The 13694-nt window shown below is 39.1% G+C and overlaps 1 protein-coding gene across 1 annotated transcript; it reads right to left on the bottom strand.

The window, feature by feature from the left end:
• Positions 1-2150: 2150 nt before the first annotated feature.
• Positions 2151-4273, bottom strand: LOC147917007 (endogenous retroviral envelope protein HEMO-like). Its single transcript, XM_087430686.1, has 2 exons — positions 3599-4273; positions 2151-3420 (listed from the first exon to the last, which is right to left on the bottom strand). Exons 1-2 carry the CDS (start codon positions 3654-3656, stop codon positions 2414-2416), a joined length of 1065 nt encoding a protein of 354 aa, XP_087286812.1. The 5' UTR covers positions 3657-4273; the 3' UTR covers positions 2151-2413.
• Positions 4274-13694: the final 9421 nt, after the last annotated feature.

Here is a 13694-nt window from a genome sequence, read left to right as displayed (position 1 = left end):
ACAAAAATTGCAGAAGAATCAAAGAACGTGATTTGAATTTTTAATGGCAAGTTTTCATTTAGGCAAGATTAGGGAAAATGTGTCATCTTGGGTCCATTAGTAAATCAGAGCTGGAAAAGTGGATTAGGACGAGATCACCATGAGCCTTATGTTCTCTTGCTTTGATTGTAGCTTTAACTGCAGTTGGTGAAGCTACACTGGGCACCCAAATGAAAGAGGGGACTATGCTCAAATTTCCTCTGATTAATATTGCCTCGATTATTCTCTCAGGTCAACTAAATATGCAGTCTTCTGTCTGTCTGCATTTCATAGAATGCTTGTCACTATAGAACCCTAAATATCTTTGGTGACATAAGAAGCATGTCTGGGCACTGTGCTCCTACAAGATAATGACAACGTATTCCTTTAGGGAAGATTAGGCATGGTAATTAAAATTATTTTGCAACAAGTCATAAAATTCAATAAAATACAGGTACACTACATCAAGATAATTTTACCTTAAATATCCTACTAAATGTATTTTAAACAAATTCCTAAATGTACAAAAGTATAATCAAAAAAGTCAATTTAACTTGTTGATATAAATAATAGTTTTATTTGCCAAATTTTCTACTGTGAAATATACAATTTTGAATTATTTTCCCATACTCAACTCTGGCTCAAATACTTCTAAATCATTTTCTTCATAAAGACATGCGTGGTGAACCAGTTGCTTCCATCCTTGGACACCAGTAACACCTTTGGACACCACCATTGGACATCTTGGACCTCTGCACTGTCATATCTTACTAGGAGATACACATATAAAGGAAAGTGGTGAATTAGAAAAGGAAGAGCCCTTGGGTAACCTCCATCCAGAGCCACTTGTCTGTTTGGATCCTAAGCTCATAACATATAGTCAACTGAGGAAATACAGGCACAAATCTTGCTCGAGTAGAGGATAGTATCCAAAAACTGCTATAAAGAATTATACCATTTCCAATGATTTACCCTTAATAGAAGTAAGCTATGAGATAGTATGGAGTAAAACACATTAATGTGTGCTATTCAAGTAGAAATAGCTTTTGATGCTTTATCTTGAGTAAAAATTATATACTATAACTGCAAATTTAGTTGAGTAACAATTCTTAATCAATACTTTGGGACATTGGAAACTAGCAATGATAAGAATGTGGAGAGAGCAAACTAAATTTGGATAAAGGACACTTTTTCCAAATTTGCTGAAAGATATAAAAGTGTTGTTTTACAGATTGCAATTGTAAACAGTTTTTTGAATGGAAGAGACTGGGATAATCAGTTTTTGAGGACGGCCGGGAACGCCTCATTCCTCTCCTGAGCTCTGGCAATGGAATCAGCATTGATCTCATGCGTCACTGCTTGCCTTGTGCTATTCTTAGCCTAATGTTAAGAATGCTAAGCTCATCGGAATCTACGAGTATTTGAAATGATGAGTTGGAGACTGACAACCTCTCCAACACTGGCACATGAGTAACATTTATCTTAAGCCACTTTCCCTAAATATATTACATGATAAACAGTGTGGTGTCTGACAGACGCTCCATCTGGGATTCATCTCTTCTTTGTCTGTTGTCTCTTGGCTCTTTGGTTAGAAGCCTTGTTCTACAATGTGCCTGGTACCCCCAATAATAAATCTACCTATCTCCTGCATTAGACTGTGAACTCTTTGAAGGCAGAGGCCAAGTCTTCTTCATGTTTGTGTAGGGGAAGAGGGAGAATCTCCCTCTGCCCTTTTCCTTAAGGTTCTTCTGGCTGGCCAAATAATCAACAAGACAGGTTAGCAGGAGAAAATAATACCAAGTTTAATAACATGTATACATGGGAGAAACTCAGAAATGAGCAACTCGTCCCTCTGTCTAAGCTGCTTTCTTAAGTATTGCAGCTAAAGGCGAAGGAACGTGTTGGGGGTGGGTAGTGGCCTGGGACTTCAGAGGGCAGAAGGACAATTCTTTTCAGGGTCATCTATTGATAATTTGGTCAGGGAGAGATAGAGTTTTTTGATAAAAGGGGCTTGGTGTCCCTCCCATTGCAACATCTATTTTACATTATCTTTATAGCCATCATGATAGAAGATCTGTTCCAGGAATGAGCCACCATGCCAGATTCTCTAGGCAGTTAGTGGGGGAGGTCAAATATCCTTATTGACTTCAGCTCGAAATAATCCGCATACCAGAGTGATGCTTCCTGGGGCAGCTTGCCCTGAGCACCATCAGTTCCCTCCTCTGAAACTTCCCTAGAAGTTTCACATATTAAAAGCTGAGCTGGTGACTGTGGAGAGAGAAATCGTGTTAGTATCTGAGTGATAAGAAGTCTGCAAAGAGAGAAAAGAACGTAGATTAGAATGAGGATGAACAGGCAGAAAAGAACAAATCGGAACACATTTCCCCACACTCCATTAAATCAGTCCCCCAATCCTGGAAATGTCAGTCCAATAAAATGTGTTAGCTTCGTTTATCTGATGAAAAATGTCAATCTTCTCTTTTAATAGATTTAAGTTAGATATTACTTGACCTGTTTGATTCACATAAAAGCAACATTTTTCTCCAATGATTGCACATGCTCCTCCTTGCTGGGCAGTGAGCACATCCAGAGCACGTCGATTTTGGAGCACCACAGATGCTAGGCTGTTAATCACTGACTGGAGTATGTTCAAGGTTTGCATGGTGGTGTTGAACTCTTGCTCCATTACCATAGAGAGATTTAATATTGCCTTTTCCAACTCATAATCTCCAAAGCTGGGGAATAGGACTCTCAAGGCTGAAAAGAACTTGGAGTTGTGATACACAAATGGATTTTCCACGATTTCTCGACTGGCACGTTTATGTGGCACAATCTTATGAACAAACGAACCCAAGTTTGTAATTTGGCTAGCATTTAAGGTGGAGTGTTTGGTGACAGAAGGAGCCAGGTATCCAAGTCCGCATCGTCCTGACCAATTAGGTGGGAATCCTTTATACGCTTTGTTGCCGCATAAAATGAAAAGACCAGTGTAGTTTAAAGAGAAGGTTAGAATTGAGTCTGTAGTTCCCAGGATCTGGACTATTTCATGATCTGTGCCACTTGCACTGTTACTACCTAAACATCTCCATTTCCCATGAGCTCCTGTCAGTCTGCGAGAACAGAATAGATTGCGGAATAGCTGGTACAGGAGGCCTGCAGTCTGATTTTGGCAGCTATAAAGCCTGGTCTTGTCACCTGACCAGGTGAGTCCAGATTTTTGATCCACCCATATATAGTCTGTGGCATCGGGCAGCCTAACCATGCGGATATCTGCGATACCCCAAGTTGCACACGGGTGGCTCGTAGGCCATCCAGAGCACTTGGTGATTTGGCAAATGTTTGTGCCAGAGGGAGTAGTGATAGAGTCACTTACAATTCCCTTGAGAGTTCTGAAGATGCCACCTGCGGAATCAAACCACAGAATTTGACTGCAATATTGTCTCGGTATGTCACCCAGGAAAGGTCCAGCGCCATGTTTACTTTCAATGCAGAGGGAAAAAACTTTCACCTATTGCTTGTACTTGGGCAAGGGACAGTCCTTGACCTTCTAAGTAGTCTTTCTGGGGCCCAAGTGACTCACCAGGAGAAGAAGCAGAGTGAAGTTTCCCTTGTTGCGGATACCATACTCTGTTATTCATCCATTTTCCGTACTTAGTCTACCAGGTGTTCATATCAGCAGGAACAAAGACTAGTTCAGGTTCTTTTGCACTATCTAGCTGTTGACATAACCAACAGTCAGATTGATTAGTTAGCGTGGCTAGGGCTTGGTAAACTGGCATAAGGGGGTGTTTGGTCTGTGCCCGACCTGTTGAAAAGGAGAGGGTTAGTAAAAGCAAGACACGGATCAGAAAAGAGCCCATAGCAGAGACTTATAGAGGGGAAGAGGGACAGATAGAGACCAGCACTCTCCAGTCAGCTTTCTAATAAATGATTAAAAAAATATATATATATATCCACTAGTAGTTTGTGTGTGTGAGTGTGTATATATATAGGGAGTTTTGAAGCAAGGGGGAGGAAATGGGTCAAAGTAGGTTTTCTCAATCCGTGATCTTGGGAAAAGCTGTCTACTTCGTGATGTCGGCTGCTTCTGGGGCCTGGGTTTTGGCCCTCGAAATCCTTAGTTTAAGGTCACCTGTGGGGATTATCTCCCAGTTGTCTTGAGAGCGATGTTCTGGGTCTATTTTGGCATGGCTCGCATGGATCCAGGAAGATTTTTCCTTTATTTTGATGGCAGCGCAGGTCGTCAGTAAGACTTCATAAGGTCCTTCCCAGCGAGGTGACAGTGCGTATTTTCTTCTAAAGACCTTGATGTACACCAGGTCTCCTGGTCGAAAGGGATGGCAAGGCTTGTCAGAAGGTGGTGGCCATGCCTCTTTTACCTGTTGACGATATGCTTCAAGTATACTAGTTAATTTTTGTATATAACAAGTCATAGCATCAAATTGTTCATTTAAGGTCCCATAATATTCATTTAATCCAGGAATTGAAGGTTTAGAGACGCCAGTAGGTATCGGACGTCCAAAAACTATTTCAAAAGGAGTCAGTCCATGCCTTCTATTTGGAGTATTTTGAGTCTTCATAAGGGCCAACGGCAGAGCCTCTGGCCATTTAAGTCCAGTTTCTTGACAGACTTTTCCTAGAGTTCTTTTTATATCTAGATTTTTACGTTCCACTTGCCCTGATGACTGAGGGTGATATGGGGTATGAAATTTTAATGAATACCCCAGAGTTTTTGCAAGCAAGTGGTTTATCTCTGCTGTAAAATGAGTTCCTTGGTCTGATTCAATCCATAAAGGCATGCCAAAGCGAGGAATAACTTCAGTTATTAATTTCTTTACCACTGTTGTGGCATCTGCATGTCTGGTCAGATAGCATTCAGTCCATCCACTAAACATGCAGACAATAACCAAACAGTGAGAGTAACCTAAAGCTGAAGGCAAGTCCATGAAATCCATTTGGAGTGCCGCAAAAGGCAGTGTGGGCCTGGGAGGACTTCCTGGATCACACTGATTTTTCCCAGAGACTTGGTGAGATTTGCAAGTTGTGCACTGGGAGGTGATTTGGTCAGAAATTTTATGGATGCCAGGGCAAAACCAATTGTCTTTCAGTTCCTTAACTATCCCCCGTTTGCACATATGTTCTATTTGGTGGGAGATAAGTGCAAGCCAAAAAGTCAAAAGAAAAGGAGCTACTGGAAGTCCATTTGGTCCAATGTATAATCCATCTGATAATTGTTTGGCACCCTTTCGTATCCAATTGTCTTTTTCAGATTGTGGGGCATTTGCCTAATAGTTAATAACATCAGTCAGGGATAAAGGCAGATTTAAAAATTGGGTGGAAAATGGATAAGGGGGTCCATAGTGAGCTGCATGTTTAGCAGCTCTGTCAGCCCTGTCATTCCCTAAAGATATGACATCAGTCTCCTTAGTATGGGCTGAACAATGAACAATGGCAATTTTTGAAGGAAGGTGAATAGCTTGTAATAAGGCTGCAATTAAGTGTCCATTAGCAATAGGAGTTCCTGCAGAAGTTAAGAATCCACAGGATTTACAAATTGTGCCAACAGCATGGCAGACTCCAAAAGCATATTTGTGTAAACGAAAGAAAAACAAGGTTAATGGTTAGAGCAAATTGTAAACCAGTTTTTGAGTTCAGAGGACAGCCAGTGAAGAAGAATTTTAGATCTCAGCGTCAAAGTATCTTTCGCAGTTTAAAATGTCTCTGATGGTGTCGTCAGGTCATCTCTTAAGTTTATATCAAGTTCATCAGCTTCAGTTTGTAAGGCTTCAGGAAAAAGGGCAGTTCTCAGTGATTTCAAATGAAAATGATGGAAAAAATCAAAAACATTAGTTTGGACATCTGTAGCCAGATATTTCAGGAGACTAGAAGAAATCAGGATCCAGTCCAGTCAACAGATATAAAACAAAACCTCAAAAGACAACAAAACTAGGATCTAATATCTGCAAATTTATACTGAAATAGTTTCACTGAAATATAATTTTTCTCTCTAAAATCATCCTCATTTTTATTAAGATAGCAAAATTAAAACTAGTTTGCAAAATAAGTCTAGTTCCAATAGAGTTGGCTCAATTATTTACATAAGTACAGCAAGAATAGCAGTTGATCACATAGGCTCTTTTAAATCTGCTTTGCTGGAACTTTTTATAAGGAATGTCACATTGAACTTTAAAGGTCTCTCGAGGCCAGGAAAGCCAAGCCAAGGATTTTGTCATCAGACTTTGCCTGCAATACCTATATATTTGGGTGAATTCCTCTATTCCGAGGTTTCCCCAAAATATTTCAAGGTTCCTTGTACCTGCCAGATAAGTGACATTCTTTACTTATCCTGGTAAGTGCTGCTTGGAACATAAGGTACCAGGCCAATATTTCCACGTGGCTTTATTCCATAAAGTCCAATCTTCATTCCTCAAAAGCTGTATGGTTATATTGCAAATATGATGTTCCAGTCACAACCTTGGTAATAGAACCAGTGTTTCCAATTGTGTCCTGTTATAAGGAGAACAGATTCTTATTGAACTTATGCAAATAACTATATTGCCATGAAAACAACAATACTCACTTACTAAGAGTTTCTAAATTCGAGGGATCAGGTAGAGAGAAAAAGATAAATATTTCAATTTTACTTAGAAAAGTATCATTTACCAAATTGCTATAAGTCATAGCTAGCTCAGGAGAAAAGAGAAAAAGTTTTCCTTAAATCTGAAAAAAACAAAACATTAAAAATTCAGCAATACTTCAAACAAAAAATCATAAAAATTATAATCATCCTTATCAGTTCATTCAGTCCTGTGTAATCCATTTTTGATCCCAATCTTTTTGTTAGCAGCTTCATGAAGTCAGTTTCTCCATCAGATTTCTGTAATTTTTTTTTTTTACCAAGTTCAGTTTTATGATCAGAAAGTTTGTCAGAAACCTGTATTCCAATGTAAATGTCAGAGTCCTTTCCATGAATTTTTTTAAGTTGAAACATTTTGTAAAAGCATTAGAGCAAAGAAATAAGTCTGTAAACAACAAGACCTCAAAATGGCAATTGACAAAGAAATTTGGTTAATTTTGTGACATACAACACTTTAAAATAATAATAACCAGAATTATGACTGATAACCAGGACAGATCAGAATTTTAGTAATGTTATCCAATTTTAAAACACCTATGTCAATAACATTTACCCACATAATAGCACCTAAGCAGACTTATCATCACTGGTCTGACAATGCTTTCCATGTAATTTAACATACTGAATCAGCCTAATAAGTTTAGTATCTTTCCCCTTATAGGAAGAGAGCAAATTTCTTTGAGAAGTTCCAGGGCCCTTTGAAAATTCTCAAAGAAAAAAGTAAAAAAAAGACTTTATTTAAGATATGAATTTTGGGGAGCTTGTCAAAAATATAAAAAGTCAAAGCAAACAGAGCATTAACAGTCCAAAAAGCCTTAATAGAGAGACCTCAGTCTTTTGAACGTAGGAAATTATTTTAACAATTTTTTTTTAGGCAGACTTACTCAAAGGTAAAGAAAAATCTTTTATAACCTCTTTATCAAGTTTAAGCAAATTATCCTTTTAAGAGACAGAAGACCAAATTTTAATTTTGCACCAGCTTATTTCTGCTATTAAAACTCATTTACTTAATTAAATTCATTTCAATCTTAGCCAACTTGACCATGCATAAAACTCCTTTTCCAGAATTCCTCTTCCACAAACCTTCTATAACTTTCTTTTTACATTCAGAATTTGTCCCATGTCTTTCTTTTCCCTCCTAGTACTTGAGGACAAATTTATCTTTCTTAACCAAACAAAATATTTCCATTCTTTGTACCTTTATACATCTTACTTTCCTTGTACACAGACATATTTTTTTAATTTTTTTAGTAGCTTCAATCACATATATTAATTAGAAATTTTAACCCTTAGAAACCTTAATTTGTAAGTAAAAACTAAGTAAACAATTATAAACTTTCTTTTACATTAGTATCTTGTGGCTTGGAAAACTTATAAACACTTCATAACTTCTAGAAACACATTACTTTATAGTACAATCTTTTAATAAAACACATGTTTACCAATAGACCCAAAATATCTTTTAGTTTTCCTGTAATGAAAAGCCAAAAGTAGACAAATGTACATTTAGCAATCAATGTCTAATATCTTATCTTATTTGGAAATGATGATACTCAGAGAATTTTTATCATAAAACTTAGCAAAACTCTCAAGTTTTAAGTCACCAAAAAGAGTTTGGAAGCTGTAACCACCATAACACATAATTATTGTTTAAAGTTCATCCAACATTCATCTTTTTCACAACTATTTAGTTACTTATTCCCAATAATTATTTAGATTGCCTACAAGACTTCATAAGACTTCAGATAAAATTAGCCATCATTTAAATTACTATTTTTGTTAACCAGTTCTGTAATAGAAATAACAACAGTTTTTTTCTTACAAAATTTCATGTAAATTTCGTCACCTCTTATACCTTTAAACATAATTATCATTAAGATTTTTATCAATAGGTCTTGGTCTTCTAATTTTGGACAAGAGAAGCATTCCCAGTCAGACATTTTAAAACATACTCAGGCAAAGTTGATGTAACCTCTTTGTATAAAATTAGCTCAAACATTCCAACCTTTATAATCTTATCAACACTTACACTTTTACATGTTCTCAATTCAATTGTAACCTGACTCAAGGTCTTAAGACTAGTCAAATTTTTCCCTTCCTTTTTCTGGCCTTAATTCTTAGGTACCAATTAAGCAATTATGTGAGAGCTCTCAAACATTTTTTTCCCCCAATTTAGAAGTTTTTCCAATTCAAAGGATCCGTCGTCTGGCCATTGACGTGTAGGATCTTCATTTGTATATTTATTCCAATAGTGACTCGAACCAATAAGCCTTTTTAAGGAAAGACCCGGAGGTAACTTTCCACGCTTAGAATAAATCTTTCCCATGGACGCAAGAGGCGTCCCTGGTGAGGGCGCAGATGATGTAGCCCCCATGATCCACAGAATTCACTCCCAAAGATATTCAGACTCCCCTGAGAGCTTGGCACAGCCGGACAGAGACAGTTCGGAACCCCAGTCTACTCGACTGGCCACCAAGGTGCACCCCGGTAAATGCACCTTCCGTATGGTGGAGACCAAGGAGAATATTCTCACTGGTCACAAAGCCAAGTTTTCTCAGGACACAGAACAAGACAGAAGGAAAAACCTCATCCGGTTTGTTTTTTTTCTTATGTGCACAATGACAGCTTTAGCCACGCCTTAGGTCTCTTGGAGCCAGAATAATACCTAGCGGGGGAGGTGCCGCGGGGTTGGGGACTGTGTGCTTTTACAGAGTACCTCGTCGTTGCACGGACATTTTCTTGCAGTTGGCGGGGGACCTGTGTCATCTACCCCGTTCCGTGACCCAACTTATCCTGTCACGGGAGTCTTCTGAGAGTGGCGAGCGCCCTAATGGCTCTTAACTGCTCGACCCGCGCCCACTTAAATTTGCGGCATTTTTGGCTTCCAAGATGCCCTTGGCAATGGCCTTCACTTCGTGTGCATAATAACCCACAGCAAAGTTTGTAGACGCCGGTCTGGTGAGACCCGCAAACTCACCAGTCTGTGGGGCCAGCCCGGACAGCAGGCTTATAGGGCCTATGCCTGCATCCTACCCTATGGTATTTCCTTCTTATGACAAAAGACACAGACAAAAGAGAAAAACAGAGACTACCTCTGGGAGGAAAAGGGATCAAGATCAAAAACCAAGAGTACTCTACCAAATTTAAACCAAGAGTCACTAAAAGCCCAAGAAACTAGTTTCCCAAATATTTTCTCCTGCCAATCTAAATTTAGAAAGAGAAAAAATTCTCACCACTTCCTTCCGCCGGACTCCGCAGATAGAGATTCAGGGAGGCTGACGTGGTAAGAAGTCTTACCTTTTGCCGGCTTTCGTCAGGCGCTCCCGTATCTCATCATCTGCAGCAGTCCAGGGAGAAGGCAGGTCTTGCAGCCAGAGAAGGCAACTTGCCAGCCAGTGTGGCTCCTGGCGACTACGCCAAAACTGTAGGGAAAGAGGGAGAATCTCCCTCTGCCCTTTCCCTTAAGGGTCTTCTGGCTGGCCAAATAATCAACAAGACAGGTTAGCAGGAGAAAATAATACCAAGTTTAATAACATGTATACATGGGAGAAACTCAGAAATGAGCAACTCGTCCCTCTGTCTAAGCTGCTTTCTTAAGTATTGCAGCTAAAGGCGAAGGAACGTGTTGGGGGTGGGTAGTGGCCTGGGACTTCAGAGGGCAGAAGGACAATTCTTTTCAGGGTCATCTATTGATAATTTGGTCAGGGAGAGATAGAGTTTTTTGATAAAAGGGGCTTGGTGTCCCTCCCATTGCAACATCTATTTTACATTATCTTTATAGCCATCATGATAGAAGATCTGTTCCAGGAATGAACCACCATGCCAGATTCTCTAGGCAGTTAGTGGGGGAGGTCAAATATCCTTATTGTCTTCAGCTCGAAATAATCCGCATACCAGAGTGGTGCTTCCTGGGGCAGCTTGCCCTGAGCACCATCATTTGTATCATCCCACTAGACCTTGCTCACATAATGATTGTTCACTAAACTGCACTGAATTACATAATGGAAGTTCTTTAGAAGCTTTCCCAGTGATCTCAAGAGCTAGTGTTAGATAAGGCCCTGAGGTACTCTTAGGGGTAATGATACCAACCTTGGGGTTCTAATCTTTTTTTAGGCATCCAACAGGGGTCTTCCTAGTGACCTAGAAAATTAATCTAAATTTTCTGAGGTATCACTTGTCCAATGCCTTGGGACTCTTTCAGGTCATGCTCTTTAAAAAAACTGCCGGCTATAAGCAATCTAGCTTTTCTGAACATGGAAGGCTGGTCTTTGAGGATCTATGCTTCCTGAATAGTGATGTTGGTTGGGGAGATAATCCATCTTATTCAATTACCAAAAGCATTTGGAATAATATGTGACTTCTTCAAGACCTTTTTGAGCTTTTCCAATAAACCCAGGAAATCCTTTGTCCTAGGCTTATCTTGAAATTATTATAGAAGAAAACAAGGGCAGATATTGAATCCAGAATGAAAATTCTTTTGAGTTTTTTAGCATGAAAATCAAAACATAAAAGCAAAATTAAAAGTTACCCATGCAAAAAGTACAAAAAAATAAATGCAAGGATTAAATAGGTGGTGACTTTCATTGGGAATTCAGGGAAAGTGTCACTAAGAATACATTAAGCTGATATTTGAATGAAATGAAAAAGCTACATATGGGAAGACTAGAATCAAGAACATTTGCAAGTAGCGGGAACAGAGTCTACAAAGGCCCTAATGTGGAAACTACCTTGGTGAGTTACAAAGGCAAAAAATGTTCATGTGACTGGAAGGTGTTGGCAAGGAGATCAGAGGCACAAGATTAATTGGGAAACATAGGTGGGGTCATGCCACAGAACAAAATCTTGTCAGATTCTGCCAATCAAATTGCCCTCTATTTCCCTTACAGTGTATCTCAGGCTCCCAAATTGCCACTGCCTATGAAAAGTGGGTCCTGGCGTTAGTAACCTCACCAGGTTGAAGTGTAACCATTAAACATTTTGAGAAAGAAGACCAATTTGGGATCAATATGAAGAAATAACTAGAATGTGGACTCAGGCTGGAGAAGAAGGGAGACAACTGAGCAGATCTCTCTCTAGAGCAGCCTGCTAAAGGTCTTGGATTTCTGAGCCCAGAATTCACAATCAGTTGAACAAACAGAAGCCATCCTGAGAAGGTGGTGAGCCTTAGCAGGGTCACTGCTGGTCAATGGACCCCCTGCTTGCTCAATCAATGCTGACCTGACAGAGTGTTAATAGACTGTACAAGATGTGGTTTCTTCCCTGCAGACACTGATTTACTGTTGGATGGAAATATATTTTACAAATATTATGGTATAAAGACAGAAACTCCATCCCTGTGAATTCAAAATTCAATCTGAAGAGTCTCTTAGGATAAACAAAAGGCTTTCTGTTCCTTTTGACAAACCCAGAATCAAGAAAATTGAAAGCCTACCTACACCCTTGGAAAATTAAATTCTGATTTAGTTAATGTCTCCTCATGGCTGAAGTGGCTACTTAAGGAAAGATAATGACAGTGTTAGGATGTTTAATTGCTGCTTAATCAGTATCTCTATAGCTCCTGCTGGAAAGAATGGGGGAGAGAGGAGTGTTAAATTAGAAACTGAATGAAATACGACTGTATCAACCCTAGAGGAAAACTGCACTTGTAAGTGAGGAATACAGATTTGAGTGAGCTGTTTTTTGGCACCTGGGAGTCTGTTTGCTGTAGGGGCCGCTCAGAGAGCAGACTGGATGGAGCTACTGTTTGTCAGGTAAGTAGCAGAGCCCATCAACATGGTGGAACCTAGTTCAAAGCTTGAGAGACCAAGCCCAAATCTACAATCACCATCCCATACTGAATTCCCATCTCTCTAAATAGAAGAACAGGTTTTTCTTAGTTTTTCATAAAGCTGGAACATGTCCTGATGATATTTTTGTACGGCACTTCTAGGATCCAGGCTAATAATGACATTAACACAAAGCTGGCCAGGATTAAGATTGTAGCCTGAGACTGAGGAAGGATTTCCTTCCTATGCTTCTGTAATTGGACAAAAAAGGTGGTAAATCTGGGAATATTAGGAATGTTCTCCACTGCCAAAGCTAAAGCTAGCTTCATCATCAGACATCATTAGATACTGTATTCTTGTTCACTATTAAATCTCTGGTGTCTAGCACAGTGCCTGCTACATACATAGACACTTAGCAGTTAGCTGTTAAATTAATTGCTGTGCACATCTAGTCATCTCTAACATATTTTGAGTAATTATAGTATGTTGGAGGTTTATGTTTTTTAATTTTTTTTCATGATTCTCAGTAGATGATGAAACAGAGAGAAGCCTCCTTGTCATAACCGTCTCCAGCAAAATACATGGCGGCTTCTTGCTATATTCATACAGAGTGAATAGAAGGCATTTGCAGTTTCCTTGCAGTCTGGGTCCTCTGGAATGAGAGGAGCAAAGAGAAACAAGTAGCCAAGCAGCCATCTCTTATATGTAGATTAGTGTTTGAGATTGCAAATTGGATGTTTTCTGGAGGATTAAGGCCTGTCTCAGGCAGCCAGAACCAAAATCAGCTGAGAACTCACGAATTCAACCTGTTGATGAAGATGTTTAACTGCTTAAGGATTCTTTGTTCTTTCTAAAATTTGAGGTTAAAGAATAATTTTTAGGTAAATACAAATATTCACAGCATCACACCATGACAAATGTGAGTGACTTTGAGACAAAATAAAATTCACGTATTTATAGTAAACATGAAATAGTTAAATACAGAATCACCAGGCCACATCCTCATAGGAACAGCATTCTTGGAAAGCAATATGATAGGGCGTTCTAGACTCTTCTTAGTCAAAGTGTGGATCAGCAGCAGCAGCATTATCTGGGAGTTTGTTAGACAGGCAGAATCTCAGATCCTACTTCAGATCTACTAAACAAGAAACTGCATTTTAATATGATCCCGGGTGATTCATGTGCATATGAAAGTTTCAGAAGCACTGCTTTGAGTTCAAATGATTACCTGTCACTGGTGACTTTCAGAAAGTCAATTAATGTCCCTTTGCCTC

The sequence above is a fragment of the Ceratotherium simum genome, chromosome 5 (assembly GCF_057802395.1).
Source record: "Ceratotherium simum simum isolate JZ-2026a chromosome 5, ASM5780239v1, whole genome shotgun sequence".
Classification (NCBI taxonomy): Eukaryota; Metazoa; Chordata; class Mammalia; order Perissodactyla; family Rhinocerotidae; genus Ceratotherium; species Ceratotherium simum.
Note: the sequence above shows the minus strand (reverse complement) of the source record. Positions and strands in the feature narration are given on the sequence as shown.

Bases quoted from the DNA above. Each gene is read 5' to 3' on its own strand.
- LOC147917007 (XM_087430686.1), bottom strand. From the start codon at position 3,656: ATGAATAACAGAGTATGGTATCCGCAACAAGGGAAACTTCACTCTGCT. The intron at 3,421-3,598 runs GTGAGTCACTTG...TTGATTCCGCAG, and splicing joins TCACTCTGCTTCTTCTCCTG to GTGGCATCTTCAGAACTCTC.